The sequence below is a fragment of the Dermacentor andersoni genome, chromosome 10 (genome assembly GCF_023375885.2).
Source record: "Dermacentor andersoni chromosome 10, qqDerAnde1_hic_scaffold, whole genome shotgun sequence".
NCBI lineage: Eukaryota > Metazoa > Arthropoda > Arachnida > Ixodida > Ixodidae > Dermacentor > Dermacentor andersoni.
Genome location: NC_092823.1, coordinates 46,787,632 through 46,799,647, shown reverse-complemented (window position 1 = coordinate 46,799,647; position 12,016 = coordinate 46,787,632). Strand labels below are relative to the sequence as shown.

Below are 12,016 nucleotides of genomic sequence, written 5' to 3'. Positions count from 1 at the left end.
TGTTTCGCGTCGAGCTGTTGGGACTTTCAAGGAAGTTGAGCGCTTCCAACGTTGGCACTGTGTGCCTTATAGGAGATATTGCTGTTCAACATGCCACTGGTGTGTTACGACTGGCTCCATACTACAGTGAATTCCTCACAACTGAGAATGCATGTAGCCAAGGGAGAGAAAGTGTTTACTTTGGGATATGTTAAACAGTTTATACCAGAGGTACTGGCATCAGTAACCCCAAAAAATGCAGACAAAGTGTTACACTCATGTTGAAAAGTTTAAGGGAGGTTCGGAAATGGGACGCGATAAAGATATTCAAATCGAGCCGGTCAATTTAGGCACTAGTGGTTCTAATGACTCTTCTGACAAGTTTAGCTCAACATTGAGCAGTGTCGAAGAGTTTTCTGAAGCTTTTTTCTCTCATTTGAAATAGTATGTCGGTTGTCAGATGTGGTTCGAAATAAAAGATGGTGCGTATGCCCAACGCTTGAACTGTCTACCCTATAGACACCATAGGAAGGAAGGAAAAAGTCGAGAAGAAAAGGCAGGGAGGTTAACCAGTTTAGCTCAACCAGTTTGCCACCCTACACATGGGAGCGGGATGGGGGGATAAAAGATGGGAAGGGGTGAGAGAGAGAGTGCACATATCACAGCACACATGTCAGTTACAGTCCGTCACTCTTGTGTGGTACGTGACATCACTGTCACAGCCGCTTGTCCAAGTCCGTCTCTTTCAAAAGCCCAAGTAGTCCCTTCGTCTCCTGCAGCTGCGATGTCTTCTGTCGGCGACATGTGCAAATAGTTTCAACTGCCAATGATCTATTGTCAAGGTGTACTAGAACGGACGATAGACACCATAGCTGCTCAAAACGGTCAATATGTGTTGTGCATTAAGACTGCCTGAATGCCAGTGTGAAATCAGCCCATTTGAGAGTGTATAGGGTATCGCAAAAATGGGGGGAGTGGGGTGCAAGTACCCATGAGAAACAAAGAGTTAACTTAGGCCAAGGTAATAGCTTCAGCCTGAGGCAGTGGTAGCAGTAATCCAACAATAATTGACAGACTTTTGCCCTGATGTCGAGTGTGTTGAAGACGGAGCCTGGCAACGGGATGGGATTATAGATAAATAGATGTCATTTGAGCATCAGTGGTTATAGTGACTCTTGGGACGAGTTTAGCTATAGGCACCGAATGTTATCGAAAAGCATCCTGAAGTATTTCGTTTTTTTCTTATTTGCAAATCTCTTGAGGCTGTCAGAAGTGTTCTACCGGAGATTTCTGAATGAGTCGCAACAGATCTGACCAGTTGGAATCTATATACAGCGAAGCTCTGTATTAGTGGACAAAGCGTCGAAACACGAGCTCACGCACGCACGCAGGTACGGACACAAGCACACACACGGACTCACTCGAACAAGCAGGGGCGCAAACGAACTATACGGCGCCTTTTCTATGTCGGACTTGCTGACTACTATCAAGTACGACGCAGGCCTTAAACACATCGTTGCTGGGTGGCACTGCGCACATCTACGCAGTACCATCCCAGTCCATACTATCGACAATCAGCGTTCACTTCCTAATTACGAATGTGCCAGGGTGAGCTTTCGGGTGCTTGTTTTTGTTTCCCCCACATGGCCGGCGCCACCGCAGCCGCGTTGCGCGGAGCCGAGCACCATCTGGTGGTGGCTCAAGGAGCCCAGCTCCACGCGCTGCACGTGTACTCTGCTGTGATTGGTTGGCCTGCTCGTTAAGAGAACAGCGAGGCCACAGCCACGGTCACGAAACCAGGCGAGGTTCGGAAAGAAACGCTTGGCTTTTGAAACTGGTTCGTTCTTTTTCAACAATGGTGAAATTTGTTTGTTTTTTCATTTCCAGCTAAATCTTTAAAGCACAGGCTTAGAATTAGAGCCAGCGTACAAAAATAGTCTGTTTGGTTTGTTTTTGTCTGGTTTTGTCATCTGCCAGAAAGTGATGCGGTAATTTTTAAAAGAAACGGAAATAGGTCAGTAATTCGCGCTGGAAGCATTCCAGACAATTTGGCAATTTAAAATTGCATATAGTGTTGTTACGCAGGCAATCAGAGAACGAATAGTAAATTTCTACTGAATTGCTAATATGAAGAAAGAAAAGAAAGAAAAAAGAGAAGTTCGCGTCACTGAGACTCTAACCTTGCAACTTCGTAAGGTGCCCCACACTGGCGCGCACCTCGTAACAATCAGTAACTTCGTAAGCGGGGTGATACAGCTCATTTGCAACGGTATATTTTCCTGGCTTCCATAGCATTGCATGCTATGCATCATACAATGTATAGTAATGTTTTGGGAGGTGGGAAATATAATGAATATCTGAGATCAATCATTACCGGACGACATATTTCATAACAAATATGCTTTCTTTTTTAGTAAATTTTGCTGACCAAATGGGCAGGATGATGCTATCCAATTGTTACTTTTTCTTGCTTTTATTCGAATAATACACGCTGTCGTACTTCAGATTGCGGGTTAGGAATGGCTCAACGCTTGTGCTTGTTGGGGCACAGGAGGCGTCGTTCAACTCAACAAATTTGTGGTATATTTATCCAAACAGGATTTGCACGAATTGCGTTATATCTCGGGACATCGTAAAAGTCGCATCACGTAGGATGTCCGCTGCTGTGTTCATGTCTGTGAACGTTGGCTTTGTTATTTTACTGAGAATTTTAAGAAATACGCGAGAATGCAAGCCGCGATGTACTCTGCTGAAAGGACATCAGCGACTTAGAATTCCTCAAATGAATGACAATGATGCTAAAATGAAGTGAAAGGCGTTACCAGTAGAAATGTAACATCTAAAAAAATCATTTGTCATTGCAAACTAAGCTAAGATGCGCTAACTAACGGGTCAAATAATTCACAAAACAAGGGTAGGCTCAACGTTAGATAACTTCCTTAGTCAGCGGCTGGCGTGAACTATAGTACCCACCTTACATGCGGGTATTAAACATGAATGTTTACGTATAAGTATCGCCTATATGATATAGAATCTCATTGGGTGGAAAGTAAACGTTGCTAAATTATGAACAACGCACACGGCGAGTGGCTTTGTGGTATCTAATGAATTGATAGGAACCTTACCGTAAGGATTCAATCTGGTTGGTGTTCCGACACTTCTGAGCAGCGTAGCTACTGATAAAAGGCCGAGCGTTTGCAGAAGCCTCATTGCAGATAATTCTTCAGATTAATAGGTGCCTTGGTATAGTAATTAGCCAATACCGGCACCAAACCCTGCATAAATTTTTATCCAGCGTTGGGCCGCATGAGCAGTTAATAATCACGGTAGGTAGGCGGTGGAGTTCTCCGAAACGCATTCGACAACATACAATGCATTTGTGCGCGCCAGCAATGACGACAGAAAGGCGGTTGCGAAATCTTCCTGCCATTGTTAAGTGTGTAGTCATGGTTTAGAAGTGTATAAATTTAGCCAGACTTGCCTCGGCGTGATATATATATATATATATATATATATATATATATATATATATATATATATATATATATATATATATATGTATATATATGTGTGTGTGTGTGTGTGTGTGTGTGTGTGTCGCGACAGTAAAGTGCAGGCCTGTTGTCACCTCCTAAAGGCGCGCATTCTACGGATACTAAACACTCCATGAACCTGACTAGGGTCGGCTGCAGGAATACATGAACGAGATTAACCCATTTTAGTGGAAACCAGAAGCATTTTATTGTTTTCTGGATTTTTTTGCATGAATGTTAGTGGAATCCTTTTGGAACGTTACCATGTTGGGCAAATGTGTTTATGTCCGCGCCTAAATTATTTCTTGCAAACATGGGTCACTAAGTAGCCTACGATGAAATTGGTAAATTAGCATGCTTAAGTGGCTAGGGAACCGGGTTTAAATCTAGCTATCGGAGTACCTTGGGTCACTGGGCATGTAAATCTGGATATGTGCTAATCCTGAACGCACCTCTTCGACGCGCACTGCGTATTTCTTGTATGTGCCACTGGGATGAGCACCTCTTGATGGACCCTCTATATATGTACTAACTTGGGCTCAGCTAAGTCCACTTGAATTTGTTCCCTTGAAGAGCCGTCCTGGGAGTATTACATAAACAATCATTTTACCGAATAATAATATAAGAACTTTTGCCATGTGGCTTAGGATGACAGGTGATTGGGGGTGGCTCTAAAGAAATCAGTATGGCAGGGGATCGCGGTGATGTCGCGGCGAAGGAGTTCACTAATGTAGCTGTGCGGAGAAATAAATAATCAGAAAATGTCGTAGTGAGGGCACGTGGTCTTGTAACTTGAAGAGCTTGGCCGGTGCAATGAGAATGGGGGGAAAACAAGAAGCAGAAATGCAGGGGCGTTAACCTGATTAAGTGTCCGGTTGGTCACTCTGCACAGGGTAATGAGTTAAGTGCAGAAAATATTAGAAAACAAGACTTAAAGAGAAAGAATGCAGCAGTTCGCCACCTCTATAGGATCTCGATCAATCCCGTCTTTTTTAACAAAGAAAGCACCCTAGATCAATTTGGGCCGACGTCAGCTGGGATTAGGGTTCAAGAATTGTGGCTTCCGTAAGAGGATGGTTGTGAATCTTGTCGAATGTGGTGCTGAGGAATTTTTTTGTTCATTGGAACGACTGCAATCACACAGAAAGTGCGCCACCGTCTCATTGCACCTACAAATTTCACATTCTGGACTTTTGGCCTTGTTGATGATGGTGCAGTGAGAAATGCGAACAGGTGTACCTTGTGTCGTCGACGGGGCTCTAAAATATCGCGTGAAATAGACATAGGGTGGGGAATGCTCCGGCCAAAGGTAATGGTTCACGCGGATTTTTCAACTGACCTGATCTGAATTACGAAAACGGAGAAGCCAAACTTCACTGATCGGAAGCAATTCGAAGGCATTTCCCCGGAATCGTTGGTTAAGACTCCATATGACGAACGCGATTCTAGCTTACGTCTAACTATTGCTTTGTAAGCCGACGGCTTTACATTTTGGGAAGTGTAACGAAAGTTGCGTTTTACACATCTATGCTTTTATTCGGGGGTGATAGTTTTCTGTGAGGGCGTGGGATACTGTTTAAAAAGAAAGGAAGGACACAATGACTACGGGTGAAAAAATATGTGTATATTTACGTGCGTTTCGCGTCTTGATTCAGCGTTCACGCCATTTCTACACGCGGGCAAGTTTTCTTGAAGGGCTTGGTGCCAAGTGTAATTGACAGTTCGCGAAATGAGGCAATCTTTGACAGACATAGGAATTTGTAAGGCTTCGTGAAGAGGTAAGTCGTTCTATATCAGGAATAACAAAAGTCCGAGCACCGATTCCTAAGGAACACCAGGAGTTAGTGAAATCTTATTGGAACTTTTGTTGTCAGCAGAAACAAATTTCATCCGATTGGTTAGAAACTTTTCTATTCAGTATAGTAGGTTAGCACGTATACTCCTAAAGATAGTAGACGTATTAACCACTGAGTAGGTATTTTATTAGGTCCCTTCGCAAAATCCAGAAAGACAGCGCCAGCATGTTGGTTGCAGTCTAGATTAGCGCGCAAGTCAGAAAGGAATGTGGCCAGTTGTGTTTTATATTAGACGCCCTTTCGAATTCGCGCTTACAGGAATCAAGGAATCAATGTCGTGTTTCATTATTATCCTTGTTATGAGATGTCATTGGATTGGATTGAATAACTTTAATGAAAGGTCTTGCGAGCTACGGGACGCAAGGTCCCATAGAGCGGGCTACTCCCACGTTGGGACCAGGAGTTGTAACTCCCTGGCCGCATCGTGGGCTCGCTGGACGGCCCAGAGCTGCTCCGCCAGGTCCGTGCTACGTAATGCTTCTTGTAGCCTGGCGGAGTCTTGATCCTTGTTTGCGTGGGTCCGACCACACGGCCAGAGCAAGTGATGTAGGTCTAGTGTGCTATGGCAATTTTGCAGTATGATGTTCTGTATAGGTTAGTCATGTAGTGATGTAGTCTGTTCTGCGTGGGGTACGTGTTTGTTTGAAGCATTCTAAACGCGAGGGCTTGAGGCCTGGTGAGCTTATTGTGAGGTGCGCTGTATATTCTGCGGTCTAGATAAAAGTGCTTTGTTATCTCGTTATATGTGGAGGGAGGGTCACTATTCTCGCTGGGAAGGTCACGACCAGAATAGGTGGCGTCGCGGAGGGTTAGGTCTGTGAGCCATCTCATTGAGATTGCGAGGGGCGTCCTCGATATCTCCGAGGTGTGCTGGGAACCAGCAGATGGTGTGATGCTGCAGTGGTGCGGATCTATTAATTATTTGTAGAGCTTGGCTTGCAATTGCTCCTTTCTGAAAGTGTTTCAAGTGTTTATTACCTTATCTGTAGACAGGAACGTCCGCCGTGATACCGGCCGATTTGAAGGCCACATCGACTTCCTTGATGAATGTGGCTGCTTATCGCACCTCAGCCATCACACAAGTGTTGACTGCGGACGTTCAATCAAAGCATCACTAAAGACTGGCTCAACACAAGCTACCACGGAGCTCCTTGTATAGCCATTGAGCTACTGGAATGGGAGGGCCACTCGCGGAATCTGGAGGGTGTTCCGCGTCTGCAACTCTGGCTCTGCCATCCGCACATCCTTGTGTTGTGAATCGCTGCTGCGTGAAAAAAAGACACACAGCTGTATGTCAACAGCATGTCGCAGCTGTAGCGAAACCTGCTTCATAAGCGAAACATTTCCGCAAACTTTTTGCTCGGTCTGATCCCCCGCGGCCGGACGCGAACATGTATGACGGCCTCAAGAAAACCTTCTTAGATCTCCTAAGTGCAGCACTTCCCCATAGACTACGAAACATGCCATAGTCACATTCAAAGGCTCATGCTGCTGAATGAGCCATTAACAAACGTCGTCTTCACCATCGGCACCTGATGCAAGCTACTTCAAGGATGAGCAATCTTTCATGGATGACAAGTATTACGGGGCACCGACACCACAGGAGACACGATCGGGAAATCATGTGACAATGGCGCCTTCCACGTCTTGTTCACTCTACAACGACAAACTACTGTCCCGATGTCGGCCTGGCCAAATCCGCATTTGTGATCCCACTGCTGCTCAGGGGCTATCCCCGTAAGTCCACGCTTGCGCGTACCACAGCACCGACGAGCATCGGACACGAATCGCATGGTAGCGCTGAATGCGAAGAACAAAGGGAAGCGCGTTCGCGCGCACACACCCGCACACACATGCGCAGCATGTGAAATGCTACAGTCGCCAGCTGTGCCTTTGTGGTTCGTGAGACTTTTGCTCATTTGCCTTTTGTGACTGGGATTTCAGACAACACCACGGTGAGACATGTCAGCCAGGTGTCACGTCCACTGCATTTCCCGCGTTACCCTTGCATTCCAATCCGACTCACCATGAACCAACACCGTGCCAGCTCACGCATTCCAAAGACACTGGCTTAACGTTCGCACAAAAGGATCTCTCCTCAGCTCACTCCACTCGGTGCCGGAAAATTCATGGCCAGGTGAGCCAGCAACCTCGCTGCTTTTCCACTTTTCGTCACTATACCCACCATATCTTCCACAGATCGTTCGCCAGACACTGCTATCACGCAGCCCCGAAATCCACAACGTTGACGCTGAACTATTCCTCTCAAGTGCGATTAACATTAGGCGATGACATCATGCTTACGTCGACTGCGCTTATACGGCACCGTCCTTGCGAGCTTGCTACCTTGGTCGCAACATCAGCAGGCACCAGATACAATGCTGCTGTCATGTAACTCGAAAGCGCCGTGGTGTCTCACAGCTCAAAACCAGGTGATGGCATCGTGGGAGCTGCACTCCCGGCACCACTCTAAACCCATCGTTCCGTAGCTGTCAATAAACATGACGTAGGAACAAAATGTTTCTTGTGACACACACCACCTGACCCAAAAAAACCAAGAATGAAGCAACTGCAGCCCGCAACACTAATGTGATTGTCTCTGCTCATATAAAGGTGCGGCAAACAGAGGGACCACGCTTTTGAGGCTAACACCCATACACACTCCTAGGGATGTTACACACGTCCGCCAGACCACGGGAATTAATCGCGGATACCTTGAGCCTCCACCTTTTCGCCTTGGACATAACTGACTCTCCTCTACATTGTAAATGTATATAATGTGCCTAGTTTTCTAATGTAATTTTCATTTGTACGCAGTTTCCGCGTGCCCGTTTGTACATATTCCTTGTCGCGCCTTAATTTCGCACTAACATTAGGTTGCGCAAGGGGTGGGGCTTTGTAACGTCACCGCTATTGTAGTGGAGATGAAGATGAAGTTCACTGGGCACATGGAGAAGGACGCGCTCGGGACAGGGCTAAACGGTCGGGATATTTGCTTATTTCTCGTCAGTTGTCAATGCGCCTGCGTTCGAGGACAGGCCGCCTTCCTGAATAAATCTGGTTGCTCAATGCATCTCATATGCCACAAGCATATGAAGATGAGTCAAAGAGTTTATACCGCAGTGTATTCGCGTGCTATTCAATGAACCTCTTTTACTCCAACTTGTGTCAGAGTGTATTTGCCACTGGATATGTACCGTTCTACAAGAATCCTCTTGGTATCATCGGTGGTCACTCGGTAGGTGTCCCTTGGTATGCGCTACCTTTCATAACGCTCAATATTTAAAACAAATTATTAACGAATACTCATATAAAATAGGATGCATTCCTAATAGGAATACGGTCGTCAATGATAAAACTTAGAATAAACGTAGATTAGAACATAAAAGCATAACTGCACTAACAATTTTCCGTAATTCTATCGCAATAAAGCTAATATGCTTAATACACATTCCTTGCAAATTGTTACAGGGATAGCGTTTTTATTGGCCCACAACCAACCCCACTGATATATCTTACATTTTTCTGAGCAAGATATAGTCATATCGGATCCCACCACGTCGTCTTTGATAAAACCGTGTAAAGTTCTCTAGGTCATCTAAGAATATACTGGCATGCGTACCTTAAACTGCGCATTTCTAATTGCGTCAGCGCCAACCTATTATATTGGCACAATGAGGACGAGGATATTTACATCATATTTACTTCTAATACACTCTTTTCTTGAAAATATCATTTCCACACATTTATATTCTTCCAAAGGCAGTCACTGCACAAGAATTAAAGCTTTGGGACTCTGTACGACCACAACCCCAGTTGCCGTTTCTGCATGCCTACTGCAGAGTATAGTTAGCGCGGAAGGACATCTGCTGCTTGCTCATTTGCAACTGCTCCCTCACTTAAGCCTCTACTTTCGGCTATTACATTAGCAGGTCTGTCGTTTTACGGCCTTTGCAATATGCCAAGCGCTGTCAGACTAGCCGCAGGAAGGAACTGAACGCACACTCCGGTGACCGGCGTGATAACAACCACCCTGATATGATGCCAGCAGCATACCTATATGCAAAACACTCATGCGACATGTGACGTCAAGTACAGACGTCTCATACATCAGGGTGACAGCGCCACATAATGTGGGCACATAAGATATGCGCTGTATGGGTTATCACCACAAAAATTAAATTCGATTGTTTTACGTGCCCAAATCAAAATCTGATTATGAGACCTGCCATAGTGGGAGGCTAAGAGTTAATTTTGACCCACCTCGGGATGTTTCCCGTGTACCCAATGCCTCGTACACGGTCGGTTATTCGCACTTCGCCCCTATCAAAATGAGACGTCCGGGCCGGGGTATCAATCCCGCCAACTCAAGCTGAGCAGTGCAACGCCAGGGCTGCTACGCCAGCTTCGCGGGTCGCTTTAATCACAACATTGAGGGTTACGTTCTTGTTTTCGTAGGCGGTAATATGTTTAAGGTTATTTTTGGTGTAAGACAGTGGCATCAAATACGTGTGGAGATTTTTAATGGGCTCTTAATTTTTTTTTCACTCAGCCAGGCGCTTTAAAATTAACCTGCATGCAAAGTGTATTTCCAGAAACGTGTTGAAGTAAATTTAGGACAAAAACATGTTTAACATACGTCTGCAGCGCACCATACAATGTAGGCACCGCGTGTAGGATTTCATCACTACACATTCAACATATGCTTTAAGTTCGACTACAGAGTCCCTCTTTATCAATGGTGAACTTCCATGTAGCAGACCGTGTTTAATAGCTCTTCAAGCTTACGCGAGTTTAGTGTCTTCATTCAGCGTTCCCATCATTTCTGCACATGAGCAAGTCGTTCTTAAGGGCTTCATTGCGTCAAGTGTAACTGATAGGTTAATAAATGACTCAGTAAGCGGCAAACAGGCAAGCTTGGCCGGTTGCGTGAAGAGGTTAGTCATTTCTGTATATTAGAAATAAGAGTGATCCTAGTACCGATTCTTGGGAACATCTGACCTTAATGGAGGGTAATTAGTACTCTTTTTATGTTAACAGAAACGAATTACGTCCGATTGGTTAATAATTCCTTCATTCAGCACAGTGCGTCATTACGTATATTTAATAACATAGTTTACGTACTGATCGCTGAAATGTACTCTACGAAATGGTTTTGCAAAATCTATAAATATACCGCCAGTATCTTGCTTGCAGTCTAGGTTAGCGGGCAAATCACGCAGGAATGTAGCAGTTGTGTCTCACGTGAGCAACCCTTTCGGAAATCATACTCTGTGTGATGATAATGCTTACATGAATCAAGGAAGTCATGATGTGAAAGTAAATGGAGTGCCCATTTTTTGCGTCAGCCTCCTCCATTGCCTCTGTGTTTACAAAGAAGATACATGATGGCTGTGTAGCTTATCGATGCTCTATTTCGGTGGATACCGTAGACGGTTACGGCGTGGACGACAGAAAGCTATAGCTACAACTTTAGAGGACTCCAAAGTGCTTACGAAGTTCATTCCGTTTCGTCCAAACAATGTAAACAGCGGGTAGGGTGCTTCAACTACAAGCAGGAAAAGCAATTTATTCCAAGCTCTTCAAACATTCCACTTCGTAATTAAATAGTGTCACTGTTTTTTACCTTTCATTCTTTAGTTTTCCAAACACTCTGAAGCAGCAGTTTGTCATCTTTATGCCTCAGAGACGTTCGTCGTTGGGATCCCAGAGATAAACATTTCTCTCGAATGTGCTTATATCCCATCTTCAGATTTAATATTGTGAAACTTCCAATGCCGAAAATACCCACCAAACGCTGTGAGCAGCTACCTTATATGCCTCCATAACCTTAATACGTTTCCATTAAGAAGTAGTTTAAGCCAGCAATAAATCAACATGTTAATCGCAAGCATTATTTTGGCAATGTTAGTTCTTAAAACTATAGCGAAAACAACGTTCATTTGTTTGCATCAAGTGCACGTCACCAATTCTGGACCGCGAGCAGAGGCTGTCCTGTAGCGACGCCTCTAAGATGTAATTTTAGGATTATACATTTAGCTCTTGGGTGATATGCCTAATTTGATGGCTGAACTCTGATACGCCTGGTGTCTGTCTTGTAATATGCACGCAATACAGTTTTTTGCGCAATGCTACAATTTGAAATCACGACAAGTAGGAACACCAAACCCAGGTGCTGCATGAGCGGAGAAAAGTTGTTTGCCTATTGTAATTGAAGGTCTTTCATATACTTGTATTTCGAGATAGAGAAATGTTATCGGTATTGCAATAATGAACATTTTTATTTGTTCTCACGCGAAAAGATGTCATTGCAATGCTTGATCACTCTCTTTGGCATCTACTGGAGGAAGGAAATGTTGCAAGTTTCTTGTGTGGGGCTAGGCGGAGCTCAGCTTGCTGGGACTGATCTGCAATAAAAAAATAATTTTAATTTCATGCTATTGCGAGTGGTTGTACATACGACATGCATAAATGGGTCTGCCATGGTTAACCTCAGTTCTGTTGAAAAAGGATGCACTTTATATATTCTGAAACACAGCATCTCGCTTACAATTGATGTTTTTTGTTGTTTATTAAGCTTTATTAAGACAACAGACCGCTGACTGGTATTTAGTACCTTCATTGAAAGAAGCAAACACGATGAACTTA

General features: G+C 44.5%; 1 protein-coding gene and 1 long non-coding RNA gene across 4 annotated transcripts in view; one reads left to right on the top strand and one right to left on the bottom strand.

The window, feature by feature from the left end:
• The window catches only part of LOC126543401 (uncharacterized), a 29,139-nt gene extending 25,810 nt beyond the window's left edge, over nucleotides 1–3,329 (bottom strand). The window contains exon 1 of the mRNA XM_055062283.2: nucleotides 3,105–3,329. Within this exon, the coding sequence (XP_054918258.2) occupies nucleotides 3,105–3,189 (85 nt within the window). The 5' untranslated portion in view covers nucleotides 3,190–3,329. The remainder of the gene's footprint in view (nucleotides 1–3,104) is intronic.
• The window catches only part of LOC129380638 (uncharacterized), a 251,218-nt gene that overhangs the window by 114,113 nt on the left and 125,089 nt on the right, over nucleotides 1–12,016 (top strand). Inside the window, exon 1 of one of the 3 annotated variants that reach the window (XR_008608819.2) lies at nucleotides 1,582–1,816. The exons of the other annotated variants lie outside the window; for them this stretch is intronic. This is a non-coding gene — a long non-coding RNA (uncharacterized lncRNA). Of the gene's footprint in view, nucleotides 1–1,581; nucleotides 1,817–12,016 lie in introns of those variants that run through there. 3 annotated transcript variants of the gene reach the window in all.